This window comes from Oncorhynchus nerka, linkage group LG19, assembly GCF_034236695.1.
Source record: "Oncorhynchus nerka isolate Pitt River linkage group LG19, Oner_Uvic_2.0, whole genome shotgun sequence".
Classification (NCBI taxonomy): Eukaryota; Metazoa; Chordata; class Actinopteri; order Salmoniformes; family Salmonidae; genus Oncorhynchus; species Oncorhynchus nerka.
In genome coordinates, this window is record NC_088414.1 from 45,628,989 (window position 1) to 45,654,361 (window position 25,373).

The 25,373-nt window shown below is 45.8% G+C and overlaps 2 protein-coding genes across 2 annotated transcripts in view; both read left to right on the forward strand.

Moving 5' to 3' along the window:
- The first annotated feature begins 1,094 nt into the window (after nucleotides 1-1,094).
- ltn1 (listerin E3 ubiquitin protein ligase 1) overlaps nucleotides 1,095-25,373 on the forward strand; it is a 104,917-nt gene continuing 80,638 nt past the window's right edge. Inside the window, exons 1-8 of the mRNA XM_065004988.1 lie at nucleotides 1,095-1,249; nucleotides 1,716-1,922; nucleotides 10,881-10,979; nucleotides 11,074-11,133; nucleotides 11,881-12,051; nucleotides 19,776-19,828; nucleotides 21,752-21,932; nucleotides 23,384-23,557. Of these exons, the coding sequence (XP_064861060.1) occupies nucleotides 1,208-1,249; nucleotides 1,716-1,922; nucleotides 10,881-10,979; nucleotides 11,074-11,133; nucleotides 11,881-12,051; nucleotides 19,776-19,828; nucleotides 21,752-21,932; nucleotides 23,384-23,557 (987 nt within the window). The 5' untranslated portion in view covers nucleotides 1,095-1,207. The remainder of the gene's footprint in view (nucleotides 1,250-1,715; nucleotides 1,923-10,880; nucleotides 10,980-11,073; nucleotides 11,134-11,880; nucleotides 12,052-19,775; nucleotides 19,829-21,751; nucleotides 21,933-23,383; nucleotides 23,558-25,373) is intronic.
- LOC135562516 (prostatic spermine-binding protein-like) lies at nucleotides 18,955-19,546 on the forward strand. The gene has a single exon (XM_065004989.1). It carries the CDS (start codon nucleotides 18,955-18,957, stop codon nucleotides 19,534-19,536), a length of 582 nt encoding a protein of 193 aa, XP_064861061.1. The 3' UTR covers nucleotides 19,537-19,546.

Sequence of the window (25,373 nt, forward strand, 5' to 3'; positions counted from 1 at the left end):
CAACACTTGACTGTCATTCAGAAAACTCCTTCCTGGATCTGATGATAATGTTTGAAAATATCCACCACTAATCAGCTGGATGCTAAATGAGTATGCAGCGAGTCCAACATCCAACAAGTATTATACATAATTATTGAAGAACCACTTATTAATAAAAGTATCAATTTAGGTTTTGTAAGTATCAAGGTAAGGTGACTTTTTTGTGTGTGTTGGTTTTAGAAGCATTCGATTGTTGCCATCGCATGTATTATCTGGGATTTGTTATCCAGGAAAACGGTTTTCACCCTGTAATATAAGGAGACAATAAATACTACAGAAGTTACACTGTATATCTGAGATCTCTGTACAACAACAACAAAAAAACGGTCAGATTTTTACAAGGTTCAAGTTCAATATCTAATTTAACTGACTAATGCTTAATATAACAACAACTTACACTGCTATAAACGCAAGGACAGAAAAGTTATGTTTTGTGGTACACGATTTTGGACAAATCAATCAAGACACCAATCATGATAAAGGGTTAAACATTAATTTTTATTGCAAATAGCTATGACCACACATATATATTCATGTTATGACATGAAAACAATTGTCATATTATTATCAATGACTTATCAACAGCTGTAACACATTTTTCAGTGTAGGAAATCCTCACTGTTATTCTAGTTTATAGAAATAAATATTTGCATATTCCCGTTAGTGAATAACTTCACTGTGAAGTACACATGTGCAATAACTCATTTCGCCGTTGCACTCCTTGTAAAAAACAAACATGTTGTTATAGGGTCACGTCTACAAAACTCAGTGCATTCTGTTCTTAACAGATTATTGCTTTGGGAACAGAAAACTATATTGAGATCGTCCTTTTCCACGATCAGCAGAATGTAGGTCCAGTTCCATCTCGCTCCACTTGTTGGCCACTGGGTTTTCTCTCTTCATATTTAAATTCTTCATATTTATACATTTGTTTTGGTTTGTATGTGGTCTAGAATTCAGGAGTCTTTTTTGCACATCCGGTGAAACATCTTGCTCCTTGTTCTAGCTGCGCTATGATGACGTGTTTCCGGTATTTTTTTCCGGTTTTTCCGGGTAACTGTTGTGACGTGTTTTCCATTTTCAAACCCCCATGCTTTTTTGTGTGGCTTTGGCTCGTTATCTAATGTTTGAAAGTTAACTTAATCTGTAAAAAAATTAAATACATAAAATGGGAGGAAAGAATAAACAGCGAACGAAAGGAAACGTCCGGGTAAGTTACCTCGCCTCTGCTATCGATTGAGCCAGATCTACATTATCTCGCTATTCTAACGTTAGTCATGATATCTGTGTAGTTAGCTTAGCTAGCTACAAAGCATTAGACAAGCTGGGTGATATCCGGGATCATTGGGATGTCCCTATCCTAAATCATAACCTTTTACTCATACCGTTTTAAATGTCAACTTCAATGGTGTGTTGGTCAGAGTTGGGATGTCCTATTCCCAAGGATCCCGGTTGGCACCGACCCATTAGGTAACGTTAACTTGCCAATTCAAAGTTCACGCCAGCATAACTTTCCAGAATGTCATGTTTGACACAATCAAACTTAGAAATCAATTGACTAGTTTGTCAGTGAGCTACACGGTGCTACTTATGGTAATGTTATGGTCAATGTGCTAAATAACTACCTAACAACTCCAGTTGTGAATCTGACATTTCGTTCAATTTTCCACCACCAGCCGTCCAGCAGCGGGCGGGCTGCCGAGTTGCTGGCCCGGGAGAGTGGTGTCGTTCCCGGGTTCGTGGGGTTCGGCACCACTACGACCACAGAGCCGGGCTATGTGCCTGCTGTCCATGGGGCAGAGGAGATTGACAACCTGGTTGATGCTGACTTCCGCCTGGTGTTGAGGAAACTATCTAAGAGAGACACAGTCACCAAACTGAAGGTAAGATCTTAGAGAAATAGAAGGAAAGAGATATACACTTTTACAGAGGCCAAATCAAGCTTTGTACTGCATCGCACCTCCCACATTTTGTAACGATGTAACATGATTGGTTGATGGTAGGTGGGGGCGGTACTACATCCTGTAAATTCACAAACTCGCTTCCTTTGACATCTTCCTACACAACAGCTCTGTTCTGTTCTGTGAAGTTCAAGAAGTATTAATGCCCCCGACTTCTGCAGAGGCCGCATCGCAGTAAAGGCTTTATGGCGAATGCAGATGCTGGAATGACCATAACGTGTCATCTAGTAGCTGTAATGCTGAAGCAGCATTGGTACGCACTATTTAAGCTTTTGATGGTTGCTAGGCAGCGCCCGTTACTACTCATCCTGGCAGTTGTAAAACGTTGTGAGGCGTGTCACTTCACCCGTCTCTTCACATAACCCACCACATGCACCTGTACATAGCCCATCTATAATTTATCCCAAACAACTACCTCATCCCCGACTGTATTTATTTATTTATTTTGCTCCTTTGCACCCCATTATTTCTATCTCTACTTTGCACATTCTTCCACTGCAAATCTACCATTCCAGTGTTTTACTTGCTATATTGTATTTACTTTGCCACCATGGCATTTTTTTGCCTTTACCTCCCTTCTCAACTCATTTGCTCACATTGTATATAGACTTATTTTTCTACTGTGTTATTGACTTGTTAATTGTTTACTCCATGTGTAACTCTGTGTTGTTGTTTGTGTCGAACTGCTTTGCTTTATCTTGGCCAGGTCGCAATTGTATATGAGAACTTGTTCTCAACTTGCCTACCTGGTTAAATAAAGGTTGAAATAAAATTAAAAAAATAAAAATTCTCTGTTTTCTAAACCACAACTAGATGTATCCAGAACAAATTACTGTGGGAATAAATATCACTGAATTACCAAAAATATTGTAATAAAGTAGGCTAGTGCAGTTGAAGGCATCAAATTGTTGACTCTCAAAGTAATCCAATCCTTATAATAGGATTTGAATCAATAGCCTACTGGTCAACTATTTCAGCATCGTTTCACGCTGCTTTGAAGTCGTGTCACGCTGCTTTGAAGTCGTGTCACGCTGCTTTGAAGTCGTGTCACGCTGCTTTGAAGTCGTGTCACGCTGCTTTGAAGTCGTGTCACGCTGCTTTGAAGTCGTGTCTACACTTAACACTTACATGCGACTTTTGCTATCAGAATACGAAGATCACATTTGAAAAGACGGGTGTAGACGCACACAAAGTCGTTTTGTGGTCTGATTGTGTTCAGATCTGTCTGACCTCTTCAAGGGGAGTGGTCAGGGATGCAGATTTCTCCTCAGTCTGGACCAATCAGACTACTGAAAGAACATACAGTGGGTGACGTCATCAACAGTCCTCCCACAAGTCTCCATAAATCTTGTGTTTTGGCGCCGAAATAGACCTCTTCATTATAACATTGGAGGAAATATGTTCCTAGCATGTGAGGAAACGTGTTTACTGGACTCATAAATGCTAGCCAGCTAGCAAATATTTAGTTTTTGTTTGTGTAGAGTTTAAAAAATATATATATATTTTTTTTATCAGTCTACACATCAGAATATTTTATGAGTCTATAATGTTTCTTAGGACCTGCCTAAAACTATTTAATAATGGGTTTCTTTGTGATGGTGTATAGTCAATGGATTTATTAAAATAGACCCACATCGGTCCACGTCTATCTCCACTCCTACACTAACCATGTCTACCTCCACTCCTACACTAACCATGTCTACCTCCACTCCTACACTAACCATGTCTACCTCCACTCCTACACTAACCATGTCTACCTCCACTCCTACACTAACCATGTCTACCTCCACTTCTAACCATGTCACTAACCATGTCTACCTCCACTTCTACACTAACCATGTCTACCTCCACTCCTACACTAACCATGTCTACCTCCACTCCTACACTAACCATGTCTACCTCCACTCCTACACTAACCATGTCTACCTCCACTCCTACACTAACCATGTCTACCTCCACTCCTACACTAACCATGTCTACCTCCACTCCTACACTAACCATGTCTATCTCCACTCCTACACTAACCATGTCTATCTCCACTCCTACACTAACCATGTCTATCTCCACTCCTACACTAACCATGTCTACCTCCAGTTCTACACTAACCATGTCTACCTCCACTCCTACACTAACCATGTCTACCTCCACTCCTACACTAACCATGTCTACCTCCACTCCTACACTAACCATGTCTACCTCCACTCCTACACTAACCATGTCTACCTCCACTCCTACACTAACCATGTCTACCTCCACTCCTACACTAACCATGTCTACCTCCACTCCTACACTAGCCATGTCTACCTCCACTCCTACACTAACCATGTCTACCTCCACTCCTACACTAACCATGTCTACCTCCACTCCTACACTAACCATGTCTACCTCCACTCCTACACTAACCATGTCTACCTCCACTCCTACACTAACCATGTCTACCTCCACTCCTACACTAACCATGTATACCTCCACTCCTACACTAACCATGTCTACCTCCACTCCTACACTAACTATGTCTACCTCCACTCCTACACTAACCATGTCTACCTCCACTCCTACACTAACCATGTCTACCTCCACTCCTACACTAACCATGTCTACCTCCACTCCTACACTAACCATGTCTACCTCCACTCCTACACTAACCATGTCTACCTCCACTCCTACACTAACCATGTCTACCTCCACTCCTACACTAGCCATGCACATCCACTCCTACACTAACTCTCTCCTCCACTCCTACACTAACCATGTCTCCTCCTCCTCCTACACTAAATGTCTCCCTCCACTCCTACACTAACGTCTCTCTCACACTAACCATGTCTCCGTCTCCTCCACGTCTCACTAACCATGTCTACCTCTCCTACACTAACCATGTCTACCTCCTCTCCTAACCGTCTACTCCTCTCCTAAAACGTCTCCCTCCTCTCCTACACTAACGTCTACCTCCTCTCCTAACTAACGTCTACTCCTCCTCTCCTAAACGTCTCTCTCCTCTCCTAAACGTCTCCCTCCTCTCCTAAATGTCTCCCTCCGCTCCTAAACGTCTCTCTCCGCTCCGCTCCTAAACGTCTCTCTCCGCTCCTCTCCTAAACGTCTCCCTCCTCTCCTAAACGTCTCTCTCCTCTCCTAAACGTCTCCCTCCTCTCCTAAATGTCTCCCTCCGCTCCTAAACGTCTCTCTCCGCTCCGCTCCTAAACGTCTCTCTCCGCTCCTAAACGTCTCTCTCCGCTCCTAAACGTCTCCCTCCGCTCTCTAAACGTCTCCCTCCGCTCCTAAACGTCTCCTCCGCTCCTAAACGCTCCCTCCTCCTAAACGTCTCTCTCCTCTCCTAAACGTCTCTCTCCGCTCCTAAATGTCTCTCTCCTCTCCTAAACGTCTCTCTCCTGTCCTAAACGTCTCCCTCCTCCGCTCTCCCTCCGCTCCTAAACGTCTCTCCTCTCTCTCTCTCCTCTCTAAACGTCTCCCTCCTCTCCTAAACGTCTCCCTCCGCTCCTAAACGTCTCCCTCCGCTCCTAAACGTCTCCCTCCGCTCCTAAACGTCTCCCTCCGCTCCTAAACGTCTCTCTCCGCTCCTCTCCTAAACGTCTCTCTCCTCTCCTAAACGTCTCTCTCCTCTCCTAAACGTCTCTCTCCGCTCCTAAACGTCTCTCTCCTCTCCTAAACGTCTCTCTCCTGTCCTAAACGTCTCCCTCCGCTCCTAAACGTCTCTCTCCTCTCCTAAACGTCTCTCTCCTGTCGTAAACGTCTCTCTCCTGTCCTAAACGTCTCTCTCCTGTCCTAAACGTCTCTCTCCTGTCCTAAACGTCTCTCTCCGCTCCTAAACGTCTCCCTCCTCTCCTAAACGTCTCCCTCCTCTCCTAAACGTCTCCCTCCTCTCCTAAACGTCTCCCTCCTCTCCTAAACGTCTCTCTCCTCTCTCTCCTCTCCTAAACGTCTCCCTCCTCTCCTAAACGTCTCTCTCCTCTCCCTCCTCTCCTAAACGTCTCTCTCCTCTCCCTCCTCTCCTAAACGTCTCCCTCCTCTCCTAAACGTCTCCCTCCTCTCCTAAACGTCTCTCTCCTCTCTCTCCTCTCCTAAACGTCTCTCTCCTGTCCTAAACGTCTCTCTCCTCTCCTAAACGTCTCCCTCCGCTCCTAAACGTCTCCCTCCGCTCCTAAACGTCTCTCTCCGCTCCGCTCCGCTCCTAAACGTCTCTCTCCGCTCCGCTCCTAAACGTCTCTCTCCGCTCCGCTCCTAAACGTCTCTCTCCGCTCCGCTCCTAAACGTCTCTCTCCGCTCCGCTCCTAAACGTCTCTCTCCTCTCCTAAACGTCTCTCTCCGCTCCTAAATGTCTCTCTCCTCTCCTAAACGTCTCTCTCCTGTCCTAAACGTCTCCCTCCGCTCCTAAACGTCTCTCTCCTCTCCTAAACGTCTCTCCTCTCCTAAACGTCTCCCTCCTCTCCTAAACGTCTCCCTCCTCTCCTAATCGTCTCCCTCCGCTCCTAAACGTCTCCCTCCGCTCCTAAACGTCTCCCTCCGCTCCTAAACGTCTCCCTCCGCTCCTAAACGTCTCTCTCCTCTCCTAAACGTCTCTCTCCGCTCCTAAACGTCTCTCTCCTCTCCTAAACGTCTCTCTCCTGTCCTAAACGTCTCCCTCCGCTCCTAAACGTCTCTCTCCTCTCCTAAACGTCTCTCTCCTCTCCTAAACGTCTCTCTCCTGTCCTAAACGTCTCTCTCCTGTCCTAAACGACTCTCTCCTGTCCTAAACGTCTCTCTCCGCTCCTAAACGTCTCCCTCCTCTCCTAAACGTCTCCCTCCTCTCCTAAACGTCTCCCTCCTCTCCTAAACGTTTCCCTCCTCTCCTAAACGTCTCTCTCCTCTCCCTCCTCTCCTAAACGTCTCTCTCCTCTCCTAAACGTCTCCCTCCTCTCCTAAACGTCTCTCTCCTCTCCCTCCTCTCCTAAACGTCTCTCTCCTCTCCCTCCGCTCCTAAACGTCTCTCTCCTGTCCTAAACGTCTCTCTCCTGTCCTAAACGTCTCTCTCCGCTCCTAAACATCTCTCTCCTCTCCTAAACGTCTCTCTCCTCTCCTAAACGTCTCTCTCCTCTCCTAAACGTCTCTCTCCTCTCCTAAACGTCTCTCTCCTGTCCTAAACGTCTCTCTCCTCTCCTAAACGTCTCTCTCCTCAACGTCTCCCTCCTCTCCTAAACGTCTCTCTCCTCAACGTCTCCCTCCTCTCCTAAACGTCTCTCTCCTCTCCTAAACGTCTCTCTCCTCTCCTAAACGTCTCTCTCCTCTCTCTCCGCTCCTAAACGTCTCTCTCCGCTCCTAAACGTCTCTCTCCGCTCCTAAACGTCTCTCTCCTGTCCTAAACGTCTCTCTCCTCTCCCTCCTCTCCTAAACGTCTCTCTCCTCTCCCTCCGCTCCTAAACGTCTCCTAAACGTCTCTCTCCTGTCCTAAACGTCTCCCTCCTCTCCTAAACGTCTTTCTCCTCTCCCTCCTCTCCTAAACGTCTCTCTCCTCTCCTAAACGTCTCCCTCCTCTCCTAAACGTCTCCCTCCTCTCCTAAACGTCTCTCTCCTCTCCTAAACGTCTCCTCCTCTTCGCTCCTAAACGTCTCTCTCCTCTCCTAAACGTCCTCTCCGTCTCCTAAACGTCTCCTCTCCTCTCCTAAACGTCTCTCTCCTCTCCTAAACGTCTCTCTCCTCTCCTCTCCTAAACGTCTCTCTCCTCTCCTAAACGTCTCTCTCCTCTCCTCTCCTAAACGTCTCTCTCCTCTCCTAAACGTCTCTCTCCTCTCCTAAACGTCTCCCTCCTCTCCTAAACGTCTCCCTCCTCTCCTAAACGTCTCTAAACGTCTCTCTCCTCTCCTAAACGTCTCTCTCCTCTCCTAAACGTCTCCCTCCTCTCCTAAACGTCTCTCTCCTCTCCTCTCCTAAACGTCTCTCCTCTTCTCTCCTAAACGTCTCTCTCCTCTCCTCTCCTAAACGTCTCTCTCCTCTCCTAAACGTCTCTCTCCTCTCCTCTCCTAAACGTCCCTCTCCTCTCCTAAACGTCTCCCTCCTCTCCTAAACGTCTCTCTCCTCTCCTAAACGTCTCTCTCCTCTCCTAAACGTCTCTCTCCTCTCCTAAACGTCTCCCTCCTCTCCTAAACGTCTCTCTCCTCTCCTAAACGTCTCCCTCCTCTCCTAAACGTCTCCCTCCTCTCCTAAACGTCTCCCTCCTCTCCTAAACGTCTCTCTCCTCTCCTAAACGTCTCTCTCCTCTCCTAAACGTCTCTCTCCTCTCCTATCCTCTCCTAAACGTCTCTCTCCTCTCCTAAACGTCTCTCTCCTCTCCTCTCCTAAATGTCTCCCTCTGCTCCTAAACCGTTCATGTGCGCAGGAGATATAGAAAGCTTATCTGAGCTAGAATGTGGTAAAAAATGGGTTGAATTGGGCTCTAAAAAAAAACATGGGCAGATTAAAATACAATAGAGTACCAACCTCCCATAAAGACTGCTAGAGTACCAACCTCCCATAAAGACTGATAGAGTACCAACCTCCCATAAAGACTGATAGAGTACCAACCTCCCATAAAGACTGAGAGAGTACCAACCTCCCATAAAGACTGATAGAGTACCAACCTCCCATAAAGACTGATAGAGTACCAACCTCCCATAAAGACTGCTAGAGTACCAACCTCCCATAAAGACTTGATAGAGTACCAACAAATAAAGACTGCAGAGTAAAATAAAGACTGATAGAGTACCAACCTCCCATAAAGACTGCTAGAGTACCAACCTCCCATAAAGACTGATAGAGTACCAACCTCCCATAAAGACTGATAGAGTACCAACCTCCCATAAAGACTGATAGAGTACCAACCTCCCATAAAGACTGATAGAGTACCAACCTCCCATAAAGACTGATAGACCAACATACCATGTACCAACCTCCCATAAAGACTGATAGAGTACCAACATACCATAAAGACTGATAGAGTACCAACATAAAGACTGACCATAAAGACTGACTGATAGAGTACCAACATCCCATAAAGACTGAAGAGACCAACCTGATAGAGTACCAACCTCCCATAAAGACTGATAGAGTACCAACCTCCCATAAAGACTGCTAGAGTACCAACCTCCCATAAAGACTGCTAGAGTACCAACCTCCCATAAAGACTGATAGAGTACCAACCTCCCATAAAGACTGATAGAGTACCAACCTCCCATAAAGACTGATAGACCAACCTCCCATAAAGACTACCAACCTCCCATAAAGACTGATAGAGTACCAACATACCATGAAGACTGACTGATAGAGTACCAACATACCATGAAGACTGATAGAGTACCAACATACCATGAAGACTGATAGAGTACCAACATACCATGAAGACTGATAGAGTACCAACATACCATAAAGACTGATAGAGTACCAACATACCATAAAGACTGCTAGAGTACCAACCTCCCATAAAGACTGATAGAGTACCAACCTCCCATAAAGACTGATAGAGTACCAACATACCATAAAGACTGATAGAGTACCAACATACCATAAAGACTGATAGAGTACCAACATACCATAAAGACTGATAGAGTACCAACATACCATAAAGACTGGTAGAGTACCAACATACCATAAAGACTGGTAGAGTACCAACATACCATAAAGACTGATAGAGTACCAACATACCATAAAGACTGATAGAGTACCAACATACCATAAAGACTGATAGAGTACCAACCTCTCATAAAGACTGACAGAGTACCAACCTCCCATAAAGACTGGTAGAGTACCAACCTCCCATAAAGACTGGTAGAGTACCAACCTCCCATAAAGACTGGTAGAGTACCAACCTCCCATAAAGACTGGTAGAGTACCAACCTCCCATAAAGACTGATAGAGTACCAACATACCATAAAGACTGATAGAGTACCAACCTCCCATAAAGACTGATAGAGTACCAACATACCATAAAGACTGATAGAGTACCAACATACCATAAAGACTGATAGAGTACCAGTCGCTTCAGTTTCCTTGGGAGAAGAATGTCCTATCCTTAGTGCACACACACACACACACACACACACCAGCCCTGTCCCGGAGAATGTTCTAGCCTTAGTACACAGACACACACACACACACCAGCCCTGTCCCGGAGAATGTTCTAGCCTTAGTACACAGACACACAGACACACACACACACACATACACACCAGCCCTGTCCCGGAGAATGTTCTAGCCTTAGTACACAGACACACACACACACACATACACACCAGCCCTGTCCCGGAGAATGTTCTAGCCTTAGTACACAGACACACAGACACACACACACACACACACACACACATACACACCAGCCCTGTCCCGGAGAATGTTCTAGCCTTAGTACACAGACACACACACACACACACACACACCAGCCCTGTCCCGGAGAATGTTCTAGCCTTAGTACACAGACACACACACACACATACACACCAGCCCTGTCCCGGAGAATGTTCTAGCCTTAGTACACAGACACACACACACACACACACACACACACACACCAGCCCTGTCCCGGAGAATGTTCTAGCCTTAGTACACAGACACACAGACACACACACACACACATACACACCAGCCCTGTCCCGGAGAATGTTCTAGCCTTAGTACACAGACACACACACACACACACACACACACACACATACACACCAGCCCTGTCCCGGAGAATGTTCTAGCCTTAGTACACAGACACACAGACACACACACACACACACACACACACCAGCCCTGTCCCGGAGAATGTTCTAGCCTTAGTACACAGACACACACACACACACACACACACACACACACACACACCAGCCCTGTGCCGGAGGCTCTGACATTTTGCTCTCTGTTTCTCCCCTACAGGCAGTGCAGGAGTTTGGGGCAATGTGTCAGGAGCGGGACTCGGAGGTCGTTAAAGGAGTTCTGCCTTACTGGCCCAGGATCTACTGCAAGATTTCAATGGTGAGTCTTAGTGAGATGTTAGAGGGGGGTCTTAAGTGTTTGCATATTGTATGTGATCCTTGTGGGACTTGAACTCCGATGTTGTTGATTTCAGGACCACGACCGACGTGTGAGAGAGGCCACCCAGCAGGCGTTTGTACAGCTGGTCCTGAAGGTGGGAGACAGCAAGACGGATAGACGGACAGACACACAGACAGCAAGACAGACGGACACACAGACAGCAGGACAGACAGCAAGACGGACAGACAGCAAGACAGACAGCAAGACGGACGGACGGACGGACGGACAGACAGCAAGACAGACAGCAAGACGGACGGACGGACGGACGGACAGACAGCAAGACAGACAGCAAGACAGACAGCAAGACGGACGGACGGACGGACGGACAGACAGCAAGACGGACAGCAAGACGGACAGACAGCAAGACAGACGGACGGACGGACAGACAGCAAGACAGACAGCAAGACGGACGGACGGACGGACAGACAGCAAGACGGACAGACAGCAAGACAGACAGCAAGACGGACAGACAGCAAGACAGACGGACGGACACACAGACAGCAAGACGGACAGACAGCAAGACAGACAGACAGCAAGACGGACAGACAGACGGACAGACAGCAAGAGGGACAGACAGACGGACAGACAGCAATTGATCTCTCTATAACCCATTGATCTCTGTATAACCCATTGATCTCTGAATAACCCATTGATCTCTGAATAACCCATTGATCTCTGAATAACCAATTGATCTCTCTATAACCCATTGATCTCTGAATAACCCATTGATCTCTGAATAACCCATTGATCTCTGAATAACCCATTGATCTCTGAATAACCAATTTATCTCTCTATAACCCATTGATCTCTGAATAACCCATTGATCTCTGTATAACTCTAGGTGCGGCGTAGTCTCGCTCCCTACCTGAAGAGCGTGATGGGCCACTGGTTGCTGTCTCAGTGTGACAGCTATCCTCCCGCTGCCTCTGCTGCCTGCCAGGCCTTCAGCGCTGCCTTCCCCCCCAGCAAACAGGCTGAGGCTCTTAGCTTCTGCAAGGACGAGGTTCTCACTGTGAGTAGTCTATATTATACTATAGAGAGAGGTATTCACTGTCAGTAGTCTATATTATAGTATAGAGAGAGGTATTCACTGTCAGTAGTCTATATTATAGTATAGAGAGAGGTATTCACTGTCAGTAGTCTATATTATAGTATAGAGAGAGGTCTTCACTGTCAGTAGTCTATATTATAGTATAGAGAGGTCTTCACTGTCAGTCTAGTCTATAGTCTATAGTATAGAGGTCTTCACTGTCAGTAGTCTATATTATAGTATAGAGAGAGGTCTTCACTGTCAGTAGTCTATACTATACTATAGAGGGAGGTCTTCACTGTCAGTAGTCTATATTATAGTATAGAGGTCTTCACTGTCAGTAGTCTATACTATAGTATAGAGAGAGGTCTTCACTGTCAGTAGTCTATATTATAGTATAGAGAGAGGTCTTCACTGTCAGTAGTCTATACTATAGTATAGAGAGAGGTCTTCACTGTCAGTAGTCTATACTATAGTATAGAGAGAGGTCTTCACTGTCAGTAGTCTATACTATAGTATAGAGAGAGGTCTTCACTGTCAGTAGTCTATACTATAGTACAGAGAGAGGTCTTCACTGTCAGTAGTCTATACTATAGTATAGAGAGAGGTCTTCACTGTCAGTAGTCTATATTATAGTATAGAGGTCTTCACTGTCAGTAGTCTATATTATAGTATAGAGGTCTTCACTGTCAGTAGTCTATATTATAGTATAGAGGTTCTCACTGAGTAGTCTATACTATAGTATAGAGAGAGGTCTTCACTGTCAGTAGTCTATACTATACTATAGAGAGAGGTCTTCACTGTCAGTAGTCTATATTATACTATAGAGAGAGGTCTTCACTGTCAGTAGTCTATATTATACTATAGAGAGAGGTCTTCACTGTCAGTAGTCTATACTATACTATAGAGGGAGGTCTTCACTGTCAGTAGTCTATATTATAGTATAGAGGTCTTCACTGTCAGTAGTCTATATTATAGTATAGAGGTCTTCACTGTCAGTAGTCTATATTATAGTATAGAGGTCTTCACTGTCAGTAGTCTATACTATAGTATAGAGAGAGGTCTTCACTGTCAGTAGTCTATACTATAGTACAGAGAGAGGTCTTCACTGTCAGTAGTCTATACTATAGTATAGAGAGAGGTCTTCACTGTCAATAGTCTATATTATACTATAGAGAGAGGTCTTCACTGTCAATAGTCTATACTATAGTACAGAGGTCTTCACTGTCAGTAGTCTATACTATAGTATAGAGAGAGGTCTTCACTGTCAGTAGTCTATACTATAGTACAGAGGTCTTCACTGTCAGTAGTCTATACTATACTATAGAGAGAGGTCTTCACTGTCAGTAGTCTATACTATAGTACAGAGAGAGGTCTTCACTGTCAGTAGTCTATATTATAGTACAGAGAGAGGTCTTCACTGTCAGTAGTCTATACTATAGTACAGAGAGAGGTCTTCACTGTCAGTAGTCTATACTATAGTATAGAGAGAGGTCTTCACTGTCAGTAGTCTATATTATAGTACAGAGAGAGGTCTTCACTGTCAGTAGTCTATATTATAGTACAGAGGTCTTCACTGTCAGTAGTCTATATTATAGTACAGAGAGAGGTCTTCACTGTCAGTAGTCTATACTATAGTACAGAGAGAGGTCTTCACTGTCAGTAGTCTATACAAGCAGACACGTCGATGGCTCTGAACGAACTTTATTTAACTCTTTATTTAACTCTTTGCAAACTGGAAACCATTTATCCGGAGGCTGCATTCATTGTAGCTGGGGATTTTAACAAAGCTAATCTGAAAACAAGACTCCCTAAATTTTATCAGCATATCGATTGCGCAACCAGGGGTGGTAAAACTTTGGATCACTTTTACTCTAACTTCCTTGACGCATATAAGGCCCTGCCCCGCCCCCCTTTCGGAAAAGCTGACCACGACTCCATTTTGTTGATCCCTGCCTACAGGCAGAAACTGAAACAAGAGGCTCCCACGCTGAGGTCTGTCCAACGCTGGTCAGACCAAGCTGACTCCACACTCCAAGACTGCTTCCATCACGTGGACTGGGACATGTTTCGTATTGCGTCAGATAAAAATATTGACGAATACGCTGATTCGGTGTGCGAGTTCATTAGAACTAGAATTAGAACTGAAGATGTCGTTCCCATAGCAACGATAAAAACATTCCCTAACCAGAAACCGTGGATTGATGGCAGCATTCGCGTGAAACTGAAAGCGCGAACCACTGCTTTTAATCAGGGCAAGGTGTCTGGCAACATGACCGAATACAAACAGTGCAGCTATTCCCTCCGCAAGGCTATTAAACAAGCTAAGCGTCAGTACAGAGACAAAGTAGAATCTCAATTCAACGGCTCAGACACAAGAGGCATGTGGCAGGGTCTACAGTCAATCACGGACTACAAGAAGAAACCCAGCCCAGTCACGGACCAGGATGTCTTGCTCCCAGGCAGACTAAATAACTTTTTTGCCCGCTTTGAGGACAATACAGTGCCACTGACACGGCCTGCAACGAAAACATGCGGTCTCTCCTTCACTGCAGCTGAGGTGAGTAAGACATTTAAACGTGTTAACCCTCGCAAGGCTGCAGGCCCAGACGGCATCCCCAGCCGCGCCCTCAGAGCATGCGCAGACCAGCTGGCCGGTGTGTTTACGGACATATTCAATCAATCCCTATACCAGTCTGCTGTTCCCACATGCTTCAAGAGGGCCACCATTGTTCCTGTTCCCAAGAAAGTTAAGGTAACTGAGCTAAACGACTACCGCCCCGTAGCACTCACTTCCGTCATCATGAAGTGCTTTGAGAGACTAGTCAAGGACCATATCACCTCCACCCTACCTGACACCCTAGACCCACTCCAATTTGCTTACCGCCCAAATAGGTCCACAGACGATGCAATCTCAACCACACTGCACACTGCCCTAACCCACCTGGACAAGAGGAATACCTATGTGAGAATGCTGTTCATCGACTACAGCTCGGCATTCAACACCATAGTACCCTCCAAGCTCGTCATCAAGCTCGAGACCCTGGGTCTCGACCCCGCCCTGTGCAACTGGGTACTGGACTTCCTGACGGGCCGCCCCCAGGTGGTGAGGGTAGGCAACAACATCTCCTCCCCGCTGATCCTCAACACGGGGGCTCCACAAGGGTGCGCTCTGAGCCCTCTCCTGTACTCCCTGTTCACCCACGACTGCGTGGCCACGCACGCCTCCAACTCAATCATCAAGTTTGCGGACGACACAACAGTGGTAGGCTTGATTACCAACAACGACGAGACGGCCTACAGGGAGGAGGTGAGGGCCCTCGGAGTGTGGTGTCAGGAAAATAACCTCACACTCAACGTCAACAAAACTAAGGAGATGATTGTGGACTTCAGGAAACAGCAGAGGGAACACCCCCCCTATCCACATCGATGGAACAGTAGTGGAGAGGGTAGCAAGTTTTAAGTTCCTCGGCATACACATCACAGACAAACTGAATTGGTCCACTCACACTGACAGCGTCATGAAGAAGGCGCAGCAGCGCCTCTTCAACCTCAGGAGGCTGAAGAAATTCGGCTTGTCACCAAGAGCACTCACAAACTTCTACAGATGCACAATCGAGAGCATCCTGGCGGGCTGTATCACCGCCTGGTACGGCAACTGCTCCGCCCTCAACCGTAAGGCTCTCCAGAGGGTAGTGAGGTCTGCACAACGCATCACCGGGGGCAAACTACCTGCCCTCCAGGACACCTACACCACCCAATGTTACAGGAAGGCCATAAAGATCATCAAGGACATCAACCACCCGAACCACTGCCTGTTCACCCCGCTATCATCCAGAAGGCGAGGTCAGTACAGGTGCATCAAAGCTGGGACCGAGAGACTGAAAAACAGCTTCTATCTCAAGGCCATCAGACTGTTAAACATCCACCACTAACATTGAGTGGCTGCTGCCAACACACTGTCATTGACACTGACTCAACTCCAGCCACTTTAATAATGGGAATTGATGGGAAATGATGTAAATATATCACTAGCCACTTTAAACAATGCTACCTTATATAATGTTACTTACCCTACATTATTCATCTCACATGCATACGTATATACTGTACTCTACATCATCGACTGCATCCTTATGTAATACATGTATCACTAGCCACTTTAACTATGCCACTTTGTTTACTTTGTCTACATACTCATCTCATATGTATATACTGTACTCGATACCATCTACTGTATGCTGCTCTGTACCATCACTCATTCATATATCCTTATGTACATATTCTTTATCCCCTTACACTGTGTATAAGACAGTAGTTTTGGAATTGTTAGTTAGATTACTTGTTGGTTATCACTGCATTGTCGGAACTAGAAGCACAAGCATTTCGCTACACTCGTATTAACATCTGCTAACCATGTGTATGTGACAAATAAAATTTGATTTGATTTGATACTATAGTATAGAGGTCTTCACTGTCAGTAGTCTATACTATAGTATAGAGAGAGGTCTTCACTGTCAGTAGTCTATATTATAGTATAGAGGGAGGTCTTCACTGCCAGTAGTCTATACTATAGTATAGAGAGAGGTCTTCACTGTCAGTAGTCTATACTATAGTATAGAGAGAGGTCTTCACTGTCAGTAGTCTATATTATAGTACAGAGGTCTTCACTGTCAGTAGTCTATATTATACTATAGAGAGAGGTCTTCACTGTCAATAGTCTATACTATAGTATAGAGAGAGGTCTTCACTGTCAGTAGTCTATATTATAGTACAGAGGTCTTCACTGTCAGTAGTCTATATTATACTATAGAGAGAGGTCTTCACTGTCAATAGTCTATACTATAGTATAGAGAGAGGTCTTCACTGTCAGTAGTCTATATTATAGTACAGAGGTCTTCACTGTCAGTAGTCTATATTATAGTATAGAGAGAGGTCTTCACTGTCAGTAGTCTATATTATAGTACAGAGGTCTTCACTGTCAGTAGTCTATACTATAGTAAATTGAGGGGGTGTTGGGTTAGGTGGGATGGTGTTGAGGGAGATGATTATCAAAATGATGAAGAGGTCTTTAACCTGAGTGATGATGATGATTGTGATAGAGACGATGATGATGATGATGATTGTGATAGTGATGATGGTGATGGTGATAGAGACGATGATGATGATTGTGATAGAGAGGATGATGATGATGATTGTGATAGTGATGATGGTGATGGTGATAGAGACGATGATGATGATGGTGATGGTGATAGAGACGATGATGATGATGTTGATTGTGATAGAGACGATGATGATGATGATGATTGTGATAGTGATGATGGTGATGGTGATAGAGACGATGATGATGATGATGATGATTGTGATAGAGACGATGATGATGATGATGATTGTGATAGTGATGATGATGATGATGATGATTGTGATAGTGATGATGGTGTTAGAGACGATGATGATGATGATGATTGTGATAGTGATGATGGTGATGGTGATAGAGACGATGATGATGGTGATTGTGATAGAGAGGATGATGATGATGGTGATTGTGATAGTGATGATGATGATGATGATGATGATTGTGATAGTGATGATGGTGATGGTGATAGAGACGATGGTGATGGTGATTGTGATAGAGACGATGATGATTGTGATAGAGAGGATGATGATGATTGTGATAGAGATGATGATGATTGTGATAGAGAGGATGATGATGATGATGATGATGGTGATAGAGAGGATGATGATGATTGTGATAGAGATGATGATGATTGTGATAGAGAGGATGATGATGGTGATGATGCTGATTGTGATAGAGATGATGATGATTGTGATAGAGTTGATGATGATTGTGATGATGATGGTGATGATTGTGATAGAGAGGATGATGATGGTGATAGAGAGGATGATGATGATTGTGATAGAGATGATGATGATTGTGATAGAGATGATGATGATTGTGATAGAGAGGATGATGATGATGATGGTGATGATGCTGATTGTGATAGAGATGATGATGGTGATTGTGATAGAGAGGATGATGGTGATTGTGATAGAGACGATGATGATGATCATTGTGATGATGATGATGGTGATAGAGACGATGATGATGATTGTGATAGTGATGATGGTGTTAGAGACGATGATGATGATGATGATGATTGTGATAGTGATGATGGTGATGGTGATAGAGACGATGATGATGGTGATTGTGATAGAGAGGATGATGATGATGATGATGGTGATTGTGATAGTGATGATGATGATTGTGATAGTGATGATGATGGTGATGGTGATTGTGATAGAGACGATGATGATGATTGTGATAGTGATGATGATGGTGATGATAGGTGATGATGGTGATTGTGATAGAGACGATGATGATGATTGTGATGATGATGGTGATGATGGTGATTGTGATAGAGACGATGATGATTGTGATAGAGAGGATGATGATGATGATGATGGTGATAGAGAGGATGATGATGATTGTGATAGAGACGATGATGATTGTGATAGAGAGGATGATGATGATGATGATGGTGATAGAGAGGATGATGATGATTGTGATAGAGAGGATGATGATGATGATGATGATGGTGATAGAGAGGATGATGATGATTGTGATAGAGAGGATGATGATGATGGTGATAGAGAGGATGATGACGATGATGATTGTGATAGAGAGGATGATGATGATGATGGTGATAGAGACGATGATGATGATGATTGTGATAGAGAGGATGATGATGATGGTGATAGAGAGGATGATGACGATGATGATTGTGATAGAGATGATGATGATGATGATTGTGATAGAGAGGATGATGATGATGATGGTGATGATGCTGATTGTGATAGAGATGATGATGGTGATTGTGATAGAGGATGATGGTGATTGTGATAGAGATGATGATGGTGATTGTGATAGAGGATGATGGTGATTGTGATAGAGACGATGATGATGATCATTGTGATGATGATGATGGTGATTGTGATAGAGACGATGATGATGATGATGGTGATTGTGATAGAGACGATGATGATGGTGATTGTGATAGAGACGACGATGATGATGATGATGATGATGATTGTGATAGAGACGATGATGATGATGACGATTGTCATAGAGACGACGATGATGATGATGATGAAGATGATGATGATTGTGATAGAGACGATGATGATGATGATGATGATGACGATTGTGATGATGATGATTGTGATGATGACGATTGTGATGATGATGATTGTGATAGAGACGACGATGATGATGATGAAGATGATGGTGATTGTGATAGAGACGATGATGACGATGATGAAGATGATGATGATTGTGATAGAGACGATGATGATGATGATGATGATGATTGTGATAGAGATGATGATGATGATGATTGTGATAGAGACGATGATGATGATGATTGTGATAGAGACGATGATGATGATGATGATTGTGAGAGACGATGATGATGATGATTGTGATAGAGACGATGATGATGATGATGATGATGATGATTGTGATAGAGATGATGATGATGATGATTGTGATAGAGACGATGATGATGATGATGATGATGATTGTGATAGAGATGATGATGATGATGATTGTGATAGAGACGATGATGATGATGATTGTGATAGAGACGATGATGATGATGATGATTGTGAGAGACGATGATGATGATGATTGTGATGTTGGACTTCAGGTACTTCAAGACAACTTGCTGAAGGAGACGGCAGACACCCTAAGTGACCCACAGTGAGTAGTTCATCTATTTTCATATAACATATGACTGCTGTTTAGCACCCACAGTAAGCTGGGTCCTTGACTATAAGGAAGAATGAAGTCTTACCCATAATGCCAGAGAAGCTGTGATCTGTAGTGCTGGCTAAATAACCCTGGCTAGGGGCTGATAGGCCAGCAGCAGAGGTAGAGACTGATTCATTAACCTCTTGCGACGAGCAATCCGGGAGCGTAATCATAGCCTCAAACGAATTTGCATGACGCAGCGGACATAAATACTTTTCCTATTCATGAAAATCGCAAATGAAATGAAATAAATATATTCAAACACAAGCTTAGCCTTTTGTTAACAACACTGTCATCTCAGATTTTCAAAATATGCGTTACAGCAAACGCATAATGCTATGCTAGCTCTGCTGGCAGCAGGCAACATTTTCACGAAAATAAGAAAAGCAACCAAATCAAATCATTTACCTTTGAAGAACTTGGGATGCTTTCACTCAGGAGACTCCCAGTTAGATAGCAAATGTTCCTTTTTTCCAAAAAGATTATTTTTGTAGGGGAAATAGCTCCCGTTTCTTCATCATGCTTGGCTGAGAAATCGACCGGAAAATGCTGCAACTATAACGCCAAACGTTTTTCAAAATTTGCTCCATAATATCGACAGAAACACGGCAACCGTTGTTTAAGATCCATCCTCAAGGTGTTTTTAACATATGTATTCGATAATATATCCGTCGAGGCAGTTGGTTTCTCATAAGAAGCGATTGGAAAAATGGCTACCTCAGTATTTTACGCAAGGTTTTCTGCGGGAGACACCATGTGACCACATGCTATATATGGTCCCTTACGGCCATTCTTCAATGGAAATGCCTAAAAAGACGTCACAATGTTGTAGACACCTTGGGGAATAAGTAGAAAGCGTAAGCTCATTCACAGCCATATAAGGAGTCATTGGCATGAGGCGGTTTAAAAAAATGCGGCACTTCCTGGTTGGCTTTTTATCTGGGTTTCGCCTGTAACATCAGTTCTGTGGCACTCACAGACAATATCTTTGCAGTTTTGGAAACGTCAGTGTTTTCTTTCCAAAGCTGTCAATTATATGCATAGTCGAGCATCTTTTCGTGACAAAATATCTTGTTTAAAACAGGAACGTTTTTTTATCCAAAAATTAAAAGAGCGCCCCCTATATCGAAGAAGTTAATAGCGCCCCCTAATGCATAACTGGTTTAACCTGTTGATGTTATCTTAGGCCAGCAGCAGAGGTAGAGACTGACTGATGAATTGACCTGTTGATGATGTGTTAGGCCAGCAGCAGAGGTAGAGACTGATTCATTAACCTGTTGATGTTTTGTTTGGCCAGCAGCAGAGGTTGAGACTGATGAATTGACCTGTTGATGAGGTGTTTGGCCAGCAGCAGAGGTAGAGACTGACTGATGAATTGACCTGTTGATGATATGTTAGGCCAGCAGCAGAGGTAGAGACTGACTGATGAATTGACCTGTTGATGATGTGTTAGGCCAGCAGCAGAGGTAGAGACTGATTCATTAACCTGTTGATGTTATGTTTGGCCAGCAGCAGAGGTAGAGACTGATTCATTAACCTGTTGATGTTATGTTAGGCCAGCAGCAGAGGTAGAGACTGACTGATGATATGACCTGTTGATGATGTGTTTGGCCAGCAGCAGAGGTAGAGACTGATTCATTAACCTGTTGATGTTATGTTTGGCCAGCAGCAGAGGTAGAGACTGACTGATGATATGACCTGTTGATGATGTGTTTGGCCAGCAGCAGAGGTAGAGACTGATTCATTAACCTGTTGATGTTATGTTTGGCCAGCAGCAGAGGTAGAGACTGATTCATTAACCTATTGATGTTATGTTAGGCCAGCATCGGAGGTAGAGACTGATTCATTAACCTGTTGATGATGTGTTATGAGGAGTGTTCCAGAGGAGGAGAGGGAGGCGAAGTTCCTCCGCCTGCTTACCAGCTCTCTACTTGGGGTGAAGAGACTGCTGTCCTCCTTACCCCAGACAGACACACACAACCTGCAGGACAGACTGACACACCTCCTCAACCAGGCCAAATTCTGGAAGTACAGCAGACACAAGACGCCACAGGTACGGAGATGGGGGTACACACACACACACACACACACACACACTCTCTCTCTCTCTCCAGGTGCTAACCTCCTCTGCGTGTCCTCTGGTCTCTCTCTCCAGGTGCTAACCTCCTCTGCGTGTCCTCTGGTCTCTCTCTCCATGTGCTAACCTCCTTGACGTGACTTCTGGTCTCTCTCTCCAGGTGCTAACCTCCTCGACATGTCCTCTGGTCTCTCTCTCCAGGTGCTAACCTCCTCGGCGTGTCCTCTGGTCTCTCTCTCCAGGTGCTAACCTCCTCGGCGTGTCCTCTGGTCTCTCTCTCCAGGTGCTAACCTCCTCGACGTGACTTCTGGTCTCTCTCTCCAGGTGCTAACCTCCTCGACGTGTCCTCTGGTCTCTCTCTCCAGGTGCTAACCTCCTTGACGTGTCCTCTGGTCTCTCCCTCCAGGTGCTAACCTCCTCGACATGTCCTCTGGTCTCTCTCACACCCCACTAACCTCCTCGGCGTGTCCTCTGGTCTCTCCCTCCAGGTGCTAACCTCCTCGGCGTGTCCTCTGGTCTCTCCCTCCAGGTGCTAACCTCCTCGGCGTGTCCTCTGGTCTCTCTCCAGGTGCTAACCTCCTCGACGTGTCCTCTGGTCTCTCTCACACCCCACTAACCTCCTCAGGGTGTCCTCTGGTCTCTCTCTCCAGGTGCTAACCTCCTCGGCGTGTCCTCTGGTCTCTCTCCAGGTGCTAACCTCCTCGGCGTGTCCTCTGGTCTCTCTCTCCAGGTGCTAACCTCCTCTGCGTGTCCTCTGGTCTCTCTCTCCAGGTGCTAACCTCCTCTGCGTGTCCTCTGGTCTCTCTCTCCAGGTGCTAACCTCCTCGGCGTGTCCTCTGGTCTCTCTCTCCAGGTGCTAACCTCCTCGACGTGTCCTCTGGTCTCTCTCTCTCTCCAGGTGCTAACCTCCTCGGCGTGTCCTCTGGTCTCTCTCTCCAGGTGCTAACCTCCTCGGCGTGTCCTCTGGTTTCTCTCTCCAGGTGCTAACCTCCTCGGCGTGTCCTCTGGTCTCTCTCTCCAGGTGCTAACCTCCTCTGCGTGTTCTGGTCTCTCTCTCCAGGTGCTAACCTCCTCGGGGTGTCCTCTGGTCTCTCTCTCCAGGTGCTAACCTCCTCGGCATGTCCTCTGGTATCTCTCTCCAGGTGCTAACCTCCTCGGCGTGTCCTCTGGTCTCTCTCTCCAGGTGCTAACCTCCTCTGCGTGTTCTGGTCTCTCTCTCCAGGTGCTAACCTCCTCGGCGTGTCCTCTGGTCTCTCTCTCCAGGTGCTAACCTCCTCGGCATGTCCTCTGGTATCTCTCTCCAGGTGCTAACCTCCTCGGCGTGTCCTCTGGTCTCTCTCTCCAGGTGCTAACCTCCTCGGCATGTCCTCTGGTATCTCTCTCCAGGTGCTAACCTCCTCGGCGTGTCCTCTGGTCTCTCTCTCCAGGTGCGTGGTGCTTTCTTCGAGGTGGTGTCTTCCCTGTGTGAACACACACCAGGTCTGGTGCAGACTGAGGCTGCCAGAGTCTGTCCTGCTGTTCTACTGTCTATAGACGACACGGACCCTGTGGTGCTGCCTCCTCTCTGGGAAGCTGTGCTCCACACGCTCTCCACCTTAACAGTAAGTCTTCAGGGGGAAAACTCCCGGGACTATTTCAAGCTTTGCCATATTTCTGAAAGGGGTTGAATGGCACACAACATTTTTTTTGCTAAGGATCATGGTGAACGTGGCCGTAACTAGGAAAGGATCGTGGTCGTTGTAGTCTTTTTCATCCTGCCTGATGGCGTTAAACCTGGTTTTAATGTCTCTGAACCGGATGGTAGTCTACTGTTAAACTGAAAGCTCAGCGTTACCTAGAACTGTTAAACCTGTGCAGCAGAAGCTTCATTTGAAAGCTCAGCGTTACCTAGAACCGAGCCAGGTCACCTAGAACCCAGCCAGGTCACCTAGAACCGAGCCAGGTCAACATTGGAAAACCAGAAATGGACGGCAAATACGATCATCGGAATTACGTCTCTTTTTAGAGTGACTATTAGCACTGTTAAATAGAGAACATGGTGACTCTCTGTTCTCCATTCTGGTCAGTGCCATAGACCTTGGTCAGCAACTCCGTCTCCATTTGACAGGCTCGTTGACACCGCAGTTTTCATCCGTGTGAATGAGGGCGCGAGCTTCCTGTGGTCTGCTGGCCTGTGTCAGCATGTAGTCCTGTGTGACCACAAACGTAGTAGTCAGAATGGATCAGTATTTAATTAAATATCTAGTAGTCAGAATGGATCAGTATTTAATTAAATATCTAGTAGTCAGAATGGATCATTATTTAATTAAATATCTAGTAGTCAGACTGGATCAGTATTTAATTAAATATCTAGTAGTCAGAATGGATCAGTATTTAATTAAATATCTAGTAGTCAGAATGGATCGGTATTTAATTAATTCTCCATTTTGTAGCGAACTTCCAAATAATTCACCATGGGTATCGAAGTTGATCATAATAAACACATTTTAAAGCCCAAAAGGACATAATATATATATGTGTATGTGGTGATCATAATTTCCACAGGGCTTCACCGATAATCAGGAAACCAATTCCAACATTATGAATCGCCAGGTCATCAATTCATTTACGTATTCATTTTATTTCTTCCACATTACGAAAATGCTGCTATTCTGTTGTTACTGAATTGATGCAGCCCCTCCTCTAGCCCCTCCTCTAGCCCCTCCCTCTAGCCCCTCCCTGTAGCCCCTCCCTCTAGCCCCTCCCTCTAGCCCCTCCTCTAGCCCCTGCTGCCCCTCCTCTAGCCCCCCTCTCCTCTAGCCTCTCCTCTAGCCCAGCCCCTCCTCTAGCCCCTCCTCTAGCCCCTGCTGCCCCTCCTCTAGCCCCTGCTCCCCTCCTAGCCCCCCATCTCCTCTAGCCCCCTCCTCCTCTAGCCTCTCCTCCCTCTCCTAGCCTCTCTTCCAGTCCCTCCTCCAGCCCCTCCTCCAGCCTCTCCTCTTGGCCCTCTTCTAGCCCCTCCCCCCCTATCCCCTCCTCCAGCCCCTCCTCTAGCCCCCTCTATTCTAGCCCTCCTCTAGCCCCTCCTCTAGCCCCTCTAGCCTCTCCTCTAGCCTCTCCTCCAGCCTCCCTCCAGCCCTCCTCTAGCCCCCTCCAGCCCCTCTAGCCCCCCTCCAGCCCCTCTAGCCCCCTCTATTCTAGCCCTCCTCTAGCCTCTCCTCTAGCCTCTCCTCTAGCCTCTCCTCTAGCCCCTCTAGCCCCTCCTCTAGCCCCTGCTGCTCCTCCTCTAGCCCCCTCTCCTCTAGCCCCTCCTCCAGCCCCTCCTCCAGCCTCTCCTCTTGGCCCTCTAGCTTCTCCTCTAGCCCCTCCTCCATCCTCTCCTCCAGGCCCTTACAGCCCCTCCCCCAGCCCCTCCTCTAACCCCCCTCCAGCCCCTACTCT